Below are 12,225 nucleotides of genomic sequence, written 5' to 3'. Positions count from 1 at the left end.
AGAAAATGATCTTTAAGATTAAAAGGAAATAATCTTTCTGTTTTTTGATCAATCATTAAATCATTACATTTTAAAAAATCATAAAATAATTAAATTAAAAAACTTAAAAAATTCACTGACAAACAAGAAAAATAGAGAAAGAGATTTTAAAGAACCTCAGCTTCTCTCCACTGACTCACAAATGTGTGTTTAGATATTCAGATGAAACGGAAGCTTCAGCTGTCGACAAAATGGAGAAGCAGGTTTTTATGGATCAGACACTTTGAGATTCGTCTCATTTTTAATAGTGAAAATAATCTGACTTCAGTTTCAGAACATTTTCTCTTCAAATCACAGGCAACTGAAGATTTCTGGGTTTTTGTTTGATGAACAAAACCACATTTTAAGAAACAGAACTTCATGAGGGGTTTGATTTTGAAACATTTCAGGAAACAAACAGATCAAGGGAAAGACGCTGACAACAAAAAAAATTAAAATCCAGTTTGACAGTTTGTTAAAAACTGATCAAAGCTGACGCTACGATCGGGACAAGCTGGTGATGCAGATGAGAAATCGTCTGATTTCAGTTCTGCCTTCGCGGAGCTATAGACTGTAAATAAACAGGGAAGCCCAAACATCTCCATCGCCCCCTGGTGTCTGGCTGCAGTATAGATCATAAACCCTCCTCTGTGTTAGCAGATGGGACCTGTTGGTATCTGACATATTTTAGTGTAATTTCAGGAGGAAGTGGAGACGAGTTGTCTTTATTTACATCATTGATCGTTAGTTTATGGGTAAAAACAACTTTCTAAAACGAGATGAGCAAAGAGCTGGAGTCTCTTTTTAGTGAGAGTCTTATTTTTTAATAAAAGCTAAATTCATTTAAAGCTCTGATACAATAAAATACATTAAAAATAAATATCTTCTGTCAAAGGTCACGTGATCATCAACAGTTTGACGTCTTCAGTCGTCCCGTCTCTCTCAGGTCTACACTTCACTTCCCGCCTCCTGAGACAGAATCATTTCTGTGTGTTTCGTCATGTGTCGTTTCATATTTGACACTTGAGTGAAGCTTTTTCCACAAACCGAGCAGCTGAAAGGTTTCTCTTGTGCTTCTCCCGTGTGCTGCGCCATGTGTCGTTTCAGATTCCCTCCCTGTGTGAATCTCACAGAGCAGACGTGGCAGCTGAACGGCTTCTCACCCGAATGAGTCCTCAAATGTTTCTTCAGAGCTCCGCTCGCGATGAAGCCTTTGCAGCAGACAGAGCAGCTGAACGGTTTCTCTCCCGTGTGAATTCTCATGTGAGCTTTCAGGTTGTGTTTGTGATTGAATCTGTTTCCACACTCACGACAGCGAAACGATTTATCGCCCGGTTCTACCTCTGCGCTCTCCTCGGTTTCATCCCGCTCCGACTGCTCGCCGCCACACTTGTGTCGTCTGAACCCTGACAGCCACGTGAACTTTTTATCACACACGCTGCAGCTGAACTGTTTCTCTCCCGTGTGGACGGCCATGTGTTGAGTCATGTGCACCTTCTGTGTGAAACCTTTACCACAGAAAGGACAACTGAATGGTCTCTCACCCGTGTGAAGCCTCTCGTGTGTCTTCAGATTCACCATACGGCCGAATCGTTTCCCACATCGAGAGCAGCTAAACGGTTTCTCTCCCGTGTGACTCGTCATGTGACCCAGCAGCGACCTCTTGCAGCCGAATGTTTTCCCGCAGTCAGAGCAGATAAAGGGTCTCTCTCCTGTGTGAATTCTCACGTGACTCTGCAGATGTTCCTTCCGGCCAAATATTTTCCCACATTGGGAGCAGCTGAAGGATTTTTTAACAGCGTTACATCCCGAATCATTTGCAAAATTTAAACATGATTCATTTCTCTCAAACACTTTCAATTTAAATTCAGAGCAGTTTGAGGTCTTGTCCTCAGGACCTGGTTGTAAATGTCCATCAGGACCTGAGTTCCTGGCTGGTTCTGGTCCTCCACAGTCCGCTCTGTTGTCCTCAGTCGGACTCTGATGAAGCTGTGACGGCTGAGGTTTCTCTCCATCTTCTTCATTCTTCACAGCGACAGGAGTCAACGTGAACTTGATGTCAGCCTCCTCCAGTTGTTGAAGCTGCGAGGATTCACCGCCACACTTGTGTCTTTTGAGCTGATAAAGCCACGTGAACCTTTTGTCACAAACATCACAGCTGAACCTGTTCTCCTTCGTGTGGACGGACATGTGCTGCGTCAGGTGTCCTCCATGTTTGAAGCTTTTCCCACACGTGGAGCAGCCGAACGGTCTCTCTCCCGTGTGGATCCTCATGTGAATGTTCAGATTGTCTCTGCGGCTGAACACTTTCCCACACTCGGAGCAGCTGAATGATTTCTCTCCAGGATCAGCCTCCCTGTTCTCTTCCGTCCGACTGTGACGCGACGACTCACAGACACACTGGTGACTCTTCAGCTGCGTGTACCAAGTGAACCTTTCGTCGCAGAAGCGGCAGCTGAATCGTTTCTCTCCCGTGTGGACGGACATGTGATAAGTCAGATTTACTTTCTGTGTGAAACTTTTCCTGCACACCGGGCAGCTGAATGGTTTCTCTCCCGTGTGAGTTCTCATGTGTATCTTCAGGTGTGGACTGCGGCCAAATATTTTCCCGCACTGGGAGCAGTTGTAGGTTTTCTTTCCTCTCACCTCGGGCACAGGGACTTCAATGATCTTCAGGGATTTTAAAACCAACTGAGGTTCACTTGGCTTTACTTCACCAACCTCCGTCTTTAATGCTGAGTCTGTCACAGCGTCCACTCGTGAACATTTATCTGGATTCAGTCCACAAACTGATTCTGACTGACTGCTCCACGGTTCCTCCTGCTCCTCTTTAAAGTGGGGGAGCTCTGGGTTCTCCTGCTCCACACCAGGAACCTCTTCTTCAGTCACCATCAGCTGCAGGACGTCTGCAGAGAACAGGAAACACACGGAGACAAGTTCAACTGGTTAATCCTCTTTTAATCTTTGACCATTTTCTGCAGATTAATGGAAAATAGAACACAGGAACCACAGAACTTAATCAAACAGTCGAACCGTCTAAAGGACTAGAAGAACCTCAGAGATACAATGAAAGTTATTATTTATCTACAGAAACTTTTGATGAGTCTCCGCTTGAGAGCGAAGTGTCTCGTAACATCTAGAGCTGATGCAACGTCTGTGTGTGTAACCATATCAGAGCTGGTGTTTGCATTCTCCTCCTTTTTAGAACCAGATGAGACGTGTGCATTTAATATGATGTCATCATTCTCCAGACATGTGACTGATGAAATACATCAGTTTATAAATATGAAAACGTTAATAAAGACGATGTTGCTGCTGAACGAGACTCAGGAGGAAAAGATTTGAAGTTGAATGTTTGAAAGTGAGAAATGAAAGTTTTTGTAAATGTCGGTCGAAGCCTCAGTTTTAGATGTTGAAGGGTTAAACATCACGTTGCTGTCGTGTCACAGCTGCTGGAGGAGACGTTCTTCAAGAACCACCAACAGAACCTCTTACATCTCGGTTCTTTGTATCATGCTCAGATGAAGGTGACACGTTAACACGTTCTCTCAAATGTTTAAGAGTCCTCGAGAACTTTTGTTTTATCGACTCTGAGATGGTTCCTCTGTTCTCGTCGTGTTGTTCCCACCTGAACGTTCATGTTCCTCACTCTTCACACCAGTTACATCCTCCAGCTGTTCTCCCTCCTGACTGCTCCACTGTTCCTCCTGCTCCGCTTTAATGTGGGGGGGCTGAGTTTGGACCTCTAGCTCCGGACTGGGGTTCCACTGCTCAGACAGAACATTGTCTTTATTCACCAGCAGCTGCTTGACATCTGCAGAGAACCGTAAACACACAAACATCTTTGCTCAGTTCTAAAACCAGAACCATCAGGAGAACCAAGCTAAAGACAACAAACACAAGAACCTTCAACACAAGAACCTTCAACACAAGAACCTTCAACACAAGAACCTTCAACACAAGAACCTTCAACACAAGAACCAGATCCACTTTGTGGATCCTCATGGACGACCAGTCTCCGACAGGACCCCAGGCACGTTCTCTACAGATGTTCGGTTCTCTACATGTGTTTTATTACAGATGTTCTGTGACAGATTCTCTCTGATGACGTCAGTTCTACCTGCAGGAGCCTGAGTCACCTGACCAGAAACGGCTAACAGCAGCTTAGCATCATTAGCAGCACGTCAGAAACAGAACCAACCTGTTGCTCTCAGCTCAACTTCCGCTTTTAAATCTACATCCGGTTCTTCGGCGTGTTGCTCCATCTCTCATCGCGACACTAAACGGAACCTTGACGGGTTTTCTGTCCGTGTTTACATCCGGACAACGGTTCACTCTGCTAACCGCTAGCAGCGTCAGCTGCCGGAAACATCCGCTCTCACTTCCGGGGTGGATTTCAAAATAAAACAGCTGATGACTACTATATATTGAGAATTGTGATGAAGAGGAGACATCGAACAGATGATGAAGAGGAGACATCGAACAGATGATGAAGAGCTGAAACACTCAAAATAGCTTTAACTTATCAACAATGGAATAAAAGTGTAATTATCATAAGTTATATATAAATAAAGTTTACAAGTTTTACCAGTAACTTTATTTAGTTTGTGAAACTTGAGGTCGTTGACCGCTTGAAGTCGTAACTGTGACGTATCTCCTGATTGGAGGAGATCAGTGTGATGTCATGTGACTCCTACAGCAGACTAAGAGGATTATTGTGTTTCCTCTTCAGCTGCTGGTTTCATTCACACAGAAGAACAAACTGTGAATGAGAGGATGATGGATGGATGGATGGATTGATTGATTGATTGATTGATTGATTGATTGACTGATTGATTGACAGATGAAGCTGCATGTGATTCTGCTGCTGATCTGCTGCCTCTGTCGTCACAGAGTCGGCTGCAGTCTGCCCGACTTCACACCTGCAACCCCTCTGCTGCAGGTAGGACAGGTGCATGCTGGGAACAAATGAATCCATGCTCTGGTTGAAGTGGTTGAAGTGTCGTTGTGTCCATCAGGTTGAGGAATCTGTGAACTCTGAGTCACAGGTCGTCAACGTCTTGATGAAGAATGACGTCAGTCGACTTCCTGGACTCTGTCGACGTCTGAAGAGACGAAGAATCAGTGTCCTGGTAAAACCTCACCGCTTGATTCAGCAGAGACCAGAGACAAGAGACACAGGAAATAACCTGTCCCCCTGTCCCCCCCCCCCCCTTTCTCAGTGCAACCTGGAGAAGTTCTGTTGGTGGAGGCGGGGTCAGGGGCGGAGTCAGTCCGGTCAGGTGTGTCGTTGTCCTCGTGGATCCAGATGTTCTCATTTCTTTGTCCACAGTCTCTGAACCAATCACGTCACAGGAAACTCGTCTTATTTTCTGCCTCTTTGTATCAAACAGTTGAAAGTTGAATAAAAGTAATAACGTCATCATCTACGTCTCTTTGTCTTCGTGTGTAAATTTTAAAATAAAATGATTCTGATGATAAAAAGTTCAGATCTGTGTAATGTGCAGGAGTCACTCTGATGACGTCAACCTCTGTGTCAGTCTGACGTTTCCGTTTCCAACACACCGGAAATAACAAGACGGGGACAGGAGGTGACGCACGTTTGTCTTCAAAGTAAAAGCTATGAAAATAAATCTGAAGATTCTCAAACAGGTCAGTGTGTTTTCAGACGTACGAAGGCAACTGGACGAGGAATATTGCGGTTAAATATATGTATGTATATAAATATATATTATGTGAGTCACTACGTGATTTGTTGACATTAGTTATAATCTAGAGTGTTTATATACATACGTAATGAAGCAGTGCTTTTATTCTGAAGAGGGATTGCAGGAAGTGTACGGTGTGTTTAACGGGAACATGTCGGTGTGAGGCCGCGGACACTTTCGGTAACAGTCGGTACTTTGATCCGGTTCACGTTGAGTCGCTTCGTTGAATCGTTAAATCGTTAAACCGGTGAAAACTTCTTCTTCTCGGTTCCCGCGCTGGATTCAAAATGGCGGCTGTTTCAGCGGATTACCGTGTGTTCTGAGCTGGAGCTAAACTAGCTAACGTTAGCATACATCGGAGTACAATGGTAAGAGGCTAACTGTTAGCATTAGCAGGCAAGCAGCTGGACTGTTCACATCTTTTATTGAAACCGGTTTATTGTCGGTTGTTCCCTCAGCTTCAAACTAAATAAAATGTGTCATTGTAATTATTAATAAACTGTAGAACATCATTGCAGCTGTGTTAGCATCTTAGCCAACGTGCTAACGCCTTTGTTTTGAGTCTGCAGAAGAGAAACGTTTGATGACATCATCGGTTTCATGGATCGAACCTCAGAGTTTATCTTCTGTTCAGAACACAAGTTCTTTTATTGATCACAGAAAACTACGTCAGAGTTCATTTAATTTAAACTTAAAGACATTTAAGTAGAAAAACTACACGAATCCAACATAAGATCTTCTTTCTGATCGTTTTAAGTTTTAATCAGATTGAATGTGTGATGTTTGTGTTGCTGAGGCTGAAAATGTGAACATGTGAATGATCCAACCCATTGATTGATCTATGTCATGTTTCAGGTTCCAGCAGCCTGGAGCCAGAAGTAAACAGGTCAGTGGATCCATCATGTAAACAGACTGACAGGAATCAGTGAACAGTATCGCTCGGTGTCAGGGTGGCTGCCGCGGCGTCCTGGTGGAGGAGTAGTCTAATGGAGAGCGACTGTCGGATCCCTGTGGCGTGTTGTCGTCCCCGAGTTCTCGTCCTCCACGCTCTTTTCTGGGGTCTCGTTTCCCTGAGGTCAGTCCGTACGCCGAGGTCACAGTTGCAGAATATAACCACTAACCGTTAGATTGTTGAGGACGCTGACTCTGAATCATAAACTGTACACAAAGATGGACGACGTGACAGCTAACAAAAGTGAAGCCCTAGTATCTTGATCGCCCCCTGGTGGCTGCATGCAGTATAGGTCTTAAATCCCTCCTCCGTGTTAGTAAATGGGATGAAAATTCAAAGTAGATGTTAAATACATTTCAGCTCGTTCTCATCTCACTGATGTTTGTTCAAGTGTTTCTCATCCGTTTGGTTTAATTAGTTATTGATGATATAAAAACAGGCGGAGACGTCATGATTGACAGCTGACCCTGAGACAGGACCTCGATACCACGATCAGTACTGCACAGACTGCGAGTAACATTATCACCACAAGATGGCAGTGTTATTATCTGAGATATACAATGTCATGGTACAGTGAGGCGTCAAACTTATAGAAATATGAAATAATGAACTTTGCACACATTTACAAAGTTCTTCACATGGTTCAAACAGCTGCAGACAGATGTTTCCGTCAGTGAAGGAGACCAGAGATAAAGTAGAAAACAGTAACACGATCCAGTGTGTTACAACTTGTGTTTCAGAGTGTTTGGAGCCGCCCTGCTGAGTGAGGACAAAACTACAGGTAACAGGAAACAAACTGAAAATCACAACAATAAAATCAAAATGTCTCCGGACAAGAGCAAAGACTTCTGGGAAAATGAACCCTGACTTTCTTCTGCAGCAGTGAAACCTGTGGTCTCCCCCTGCTGGCTGCTGGAGGACTTTATTGTGACCTCAGCGTGTTCGCAGTGTAACACCTTCCAGACTGTAAGTGTTTTTATACGTTCGAGGATGTGACATGTTGGAGCGTCTAGGTTCCAGAACACTTCTTGACGTCTTTGTCTTTCAGAAGTCGTGGTCGTCCTGTGAACAGACGGGTTATGTAGAGAGAATCAACTGCACCAGATCCAACAAAGACGAGTACAAGAGGTCAGACGTCCACCGACATGAATACAGACATGATCTTTAGCAGTTTTATGTCATTTTAAAAGCATCTGTTTAATATTGTTAAAATATCTTCATTAGTGTTATTGTACATCGTCATGGAAACTGTACATTACAATTCGTATGAATAAACCGAGTAACCGCCTCCCTCCGCAGCTGTCGATCAGCCGTGATGGAGGAGCATCTCTTCTGGAAGTTCGAAGCGGCCATGTTGGCTCTGACGGTTGTCTTCGCCATCGTGGTGGTCGTCCGTCAGCGATGGCTCGACCGCCTCGCATCGGAGAAAGTCCGTCGACAAATTGAGTCCATCTAGGACTCGAGGACCTGATCTGGTCCTGGACAGTATTTTAATGTGCGAGTTGAGAGTTCGGTCTGAAGACGTACGGAGGTCGATCAGGACGAAAGGAACCTGCAGGAAACTGGACTTTTTTTTCTTCAATCCAAACTTTATTTAACATGACGGGAGGAGGCGACATAAAGTCAGAACCAAGAACAGAAAAGTCTGAATCTTTTACTTTATCAAGATCTTCACTCGTACAATTCAAAAGTTGAATTCTCCAGGAATTTGATTTCAGACTTAAACCACTGAGACATCAAGTCGTCATTAACGTAAATTCAACCTGGTGTCAAGTAATTCAATCTTAATGGAGAATTCAACTGTGTAAATGTAAATTGTTCAAACTTATTTTCAATATGAAACAAATAAAGGTGAATCAGGTCAGAACCCAGTTCTCATGTTGACTCTTCGCTCTGTTTTCTAATCTGTCCTTCACCTGATTGGTCGACCTCACCACACGCTGGGCTCTGATTGGTCCCTGCTGCACAGTTCACACATAAATCTATGGAGGGGCACGTCGGACTGTTGTCGTCTAATTGGACTGAACACGATGATCGACAGGTGACGTTTCATTGTTGAACAAACGTTTGTCTTCAGATTTTATTAAATGTTTGTTTTTCTGACTAAATCAACAGTTTTAGACGCAGTTTGTTAAAAATGTCTGAACTGAAACGAGAGAATAAAACTCACAAAAAACTCACGTGTTTCTGCAACTGAAGAAAAAACACCAGAGAAAGTCTTAAACTTTAAAGTGGCCATTTTAAAGTTGAATTTATTCTAAATTAAACTTTTTATCTTGTGATGCGATGACCAGCGTCACATGACGTTCAACTTAACATCGGGAAGTAAAATTGTAAATATTCTGAAGCTTCAACGCCAACAACGTTTTTATTGATACAAAACTTTTGTTTTATAAATAATTTGGTCAAAGTTTTGTTCCTGAGTCTTGACTGAGTGAAAACCAGTGAAAATAATAAAACAGAAATAAAAATATATAAACTAAATATTTCCGAAGACATTTTAAACATCAACTGTTTGATTTAAAATATTTAAAATCCAAAATTATCTTGAATGTGAATCTGTTGATTACTTATAATATTGATTACTGATTAATTATACGTAATAAAAATCAATAAATTAATTTATTAAAAACCTGGGTTCTGATTGGCTGTCTGGACGGTCAGGCGGGTCTTCAGTAGAGTGATGTCTAAAAAAAATAGTCTCTGTGATCTCATTGGCTGCGGCCCGGTCCTCAGTTGATTGGCTCATAAGCTGTCGTTGAATCTGCAGCCTTCTTACGCACACAGACCCAGAGTCCGCCCAGCAACAAGAGGATCACAGGAGTTCCCAGACCAACCGCCATGATGACGACAACCATCGTCGAGAACGAGTCGACAGGAGGCGAGCCGACGCCCACCAACACGGTCCTGAGGAAGAGTGGCGACATGTCAGGAGGAGGATTCAACTCACCAGAAATCATCCAATCAGAGAGCAGGTGACTGACCAGCTGAGGAACTTGGTGCTGTTGTAGAACGGTTCTCCAGCGAGGCCGAAGCTCACGTTGAGCCCGAACGTTTCCGGTTCTGAGTAAAATGCTCGGATCAGAGCAGACGCTGCCGCCACAGTCTCGGCGCTCTGTGGCCGGGGGTCGGAATGGCTGCATGGCGTGGCGTCCTCCAGAGCGGGATCAGACCGACGGTATGCCACCGGCTTCCACTGCACAAAACTCTCGACATCAGAGCTGCCGTTCGCCGACGAAACCCAATGAGACGCCTGAGAGGTCGAGAATCAGATCAACGGGAATCTAAAATCAAGAGTCTACATTAAACGTCCCTGCTTGTTTCCATGGTGACAGAAACAGATCAGTTATTGATCCTCTAATTATTCTGACGAAAGGATTCTGATCTTTGTGTTTCCTGTTGTATCAGTAAAGTTTGGTTGAATTATTGATTACCTTGAATATTGACGGCGTATACTCGTCGTCGATCGATCGATGAACCTCCACCCTGCTCAGAGGATAAGCCCCGCCCACCGCCTGCAGCTCCAATAGGAACCTGGAACGAGCTGCTCGCGGCGACACACCGTCAAGCCACACCTCCAACTGGGAGGAGTCAGCTGTGTGTATGAGGCGGGGCCATGGCTGACCACGCCCATCAGAGCCAAATACTGACAACTGGAAGAAAAAGATCAATAAATCATTTTGTTTGATTTTTTAAATAAATACGACCCTCTGTGTGGATGACATCACATCCTGTTAAGTTACATCATATCCTATTTTTCATGTGACCCTGGTGTCACCATGCCAACAGACCTGCAGGCAGAGCGCCCCACTGGAGACGTTTGTGACGGCGCCGCAGAGCCGGGCGGTCGCATCCGTCAGGTTGAGACGAGACCAGGTGAAGTTCTTTAGCTCGTACGGTGGGAAAAGGTCAGAGGTCGAATCGGCCGTGTCATTAACGTCATCGTACTCCAGCAACTGAGACAGGAACAAGATTCAGCGATGAAAACTAAAGGTGGACAGACTGATTTAAGGTGGACAGATTGATTGAATGTATTAATGTTTCTGACCCTGCTGAAGACGACAGCAGTGCTGTACAGGATGCTGCGCTCCGGCTCCACCCTCAGGCTGCCGCTGGTGTTACGAGCCAAAAACAGAGGCCAATCCACCTACGTGGGAACACGTCAGAATATTAGGAGGACCTCACCGGTCCAGAAAACGATTCTGCTCAGACTCAAACACAAGCTAGAGTTTTCAAACAACAACGAAACCGAGGCTGGAAAACTCCTCCAGACATCGCCCCCTGTGGGATCATCGGTGCAACATTTAAAGCGAGCGATCAAGGCGTTTATTTAAAAAATGAAAATGAACAGAATAGTTTTGAAACTCAGTCATCAGAAATATTTTCCGTATTCTGAGATCAACTCTGACCTGGACAGTAGAAGAAGAAGAGTTGGTGTGGATGAGCAGCAGCGTTGGCGCCCCCTGGCTGCAGAACAGGTAGTGCAGTGTATCGTTGTCTCCCAAAGCTCTCACACTCAGTAGGTCGCCACCAGGAGGCGGCGATTTCAGGCCGGGGTTCATCGTTACTAACAACTGAAGGACGGGGGGGATCAGTTATAATCAACAACGATGGAAATCTAATCACAGCATTAAATTTAAATTCTACAGAATCAGTTCATAGTTTCATATTTCCTCTTAAAAAACAAAAACTTTCAAATTAAAGATAACTAAATGTCACTTGAGATGTACGTGGCTTTATAGACTTTCAATATTCTGCATTACAGTCACAGCTACTTTATTTCATAAAGAATGATTACATCACTTCCTATTCAACCAATTCTTTATAAATTAGTTGATTTATTTGCCATTTGACATTTGTAATATTTGATCAGAGACGATCTTAAAAAGATGACATCTGTGAATCCAGATCTAAAGATCAGATCAACCGAGAGAAACGTTTTCAACAGTTCAACTAGTTTCAACAAACGCTTTTAATCTGAAACAGGAACGAAGTGAACGAAGTTTCACTTCCTGAGTTTGTTGTTTTCTGACTCGTGCTCAGATTTGACTTCACTAACTTATCGCGGTTTTTCTCACCAGTGTCGTTATCGCGGTTTTTCTCACCTGTCGCTCGAACAAACTTTGACTCGAAGTAAAAACCAGAATCATCAGAGAACAGAATCCTCTCATCACCGCCGCCGCCATCTTTGTTGTTACTGCGCTTCAGGTCACATGACTTCCTGCTTCATATGTCAGCTGACAGCGGACAAGCTCCGCCCCCTCAAACACGGTTTAATCTTTAAAGACTCAAATTTATAAACATTAAATTATTCAGTTTATAAGAACGTGACAATTATCATAAAGTAGAGTGGAGATAATGACATCTATACAGTGTTTAAATATAAAGTATTTGAATATAAAGTGTTTAAATATAAAGTGTTTAAATATAAAGTATTTGAATATAAAGTGTTTAAATATAAAGTATTTAAATATAAAGTGTTTAAATATAAAGTATTTAAATATAAAGTATGTAAATATAAAGTGTTTAAATACAAAGTATGTAAAT

At 43.4% G+C, this 12,225-nt stretch overlaps 3 protein-coding genes across 8 annotated transcripts; 1 reads left to right on the top strand and 2 right to left on the bottom strand.

Annotated features, from left to right (window-relative positions):
* Positions 1 to 243: 243 nt before the first annotated feature.
* Positions 244 to 4,423, bottom strand: LOC109645805 (zinc finger protein 665-like). Of its 3 annotated transcripts, XM_069516490.1 has the most exons (4): positions 4,220 to 4,423; positions 3,733 to 3,832; positions 3,647 to 3,690; positions 244 to 2,924 (listed from the first exon to the last, which is right to left on the bottom strand). In XM_069516490.1, the coding sequence occupies exons 1-4, from the start codon at positions 4,281 to 4,283 to the stop codon at positions 967 to 969; spliced, it is 2,166 nt and encodes a 721-aa protein (XP_069372591.1). In that variant the 5' UTR covers positions 4,284 to 4,423; the 3' UTR covers positions 244 to 966. The 3 variants fall into 3 exon arrangements, with proteins under 3 accessions (XP_069372591.1, XP_019967010.2, XP_019967011.2); XM_020111451.2 differs by having other exon boundaries at positions 3,647 to 3,832; XM_020111452.2 differs by lacking the exons at positions 3,647 to 3,690; positions 3,733 to 3,832.
* A 1,399-nt stretch (positions 4,424 to 5,822) lies between these two features.
* jtb (jumping translocation breakpoint) lies at positions 5,823 to 8,549 on the top strand. 4 transcript variants are annotated; one of them, XM_020111453.2, is made up of 6 exons: positions 5,823 to 6,094; positions 6,582 to 6,801; positions 7,419 to 7,459; positions 7,559 to 7,644; positions 7,727 to 7,806; positions 7,978 to 8,549. In XM_020111453.2, the coding sequence occupies exons 2-6, from the start codon at positions 6,713 to 6,715 to the stop codon at positions 8,132 to 8,134; spliced, it is 453 nt and encodes a 150-aa protein (XP_019967012.1). In that variant the 5' UTR covers positions 5,823 to 6,094; positions 6,582 to 6,712; the 3' UTR covers positions 8,135 to 8,549. The 4 variants fall into 4 exon arrangements, with proteins under 4 accessions (XP_019967012.1, XP_019967013.1, XP_069372641.1 ...); XM_020111454.2 differs by having other exon boundaries at positions 5,835 to 6,094; positions 7,730 to 7,806; XM_069516540.1 differs by having other exon boundaries at positions 5,844 to 6,094; positions 7,562 to 7,644; positions 7,730 to 7,806.
* A 472-nt stretch (positions 8,550 to 9,021) lies between these two features.
* On the bottom strand, positions 9,022 to 11,929 carry glmp (glycosylated lysosomal membrane protein). Its single transcript, XM_020113615.2, has 7 exons — positions 11,784 to 11,929; positions 11,088 to 11,252; positions 10,727 to 10,825; positions 10,470 to 10,634; positions 10,113 to 10,331; positions 9,663 to 9,931; positions 9,022 to 9,585 (listed from the first exon to the last, which is right to left on the bottom strand). The coding sequence occupies exons 1-7, from the start codon at positions 11,862 to 11,864 to the stop codon at positions 9,411 to 9,413; spliced, it is 1,173 nt and encodes a 390-aa protein (XP_019969174.2). The 5' UTR covers positions 11,865 to 11,929; the 3' UTR covers positions 9,022 to 9,410.
* Positions 11,930 to 12,225: the final 296 nt, after the last annotated feature.

This window comes from Paralichthys olivaceus, chromosome 20 (genome assembly GCF_024713975.1).
Source record: "Paralichthys olivaceus isolate ysfri-2021 chromosome 20, ASM2471397v2, whole genome shotgun sequence".
In the NCBI taxonomy this organism is placed as follows: domain Eukaryota; kingdom Metazoa; phylum Chordata; class Actinopteri; order Pleuronectiformes; family Paralichthyidae; genus Paralichthys; species Paralichthys olivaceus.
The sequence above is the reverse complement of the archived record's forward strand: the minus strand, read 5'-3'. Positions and strand labels throughout refer to the sequence as shown.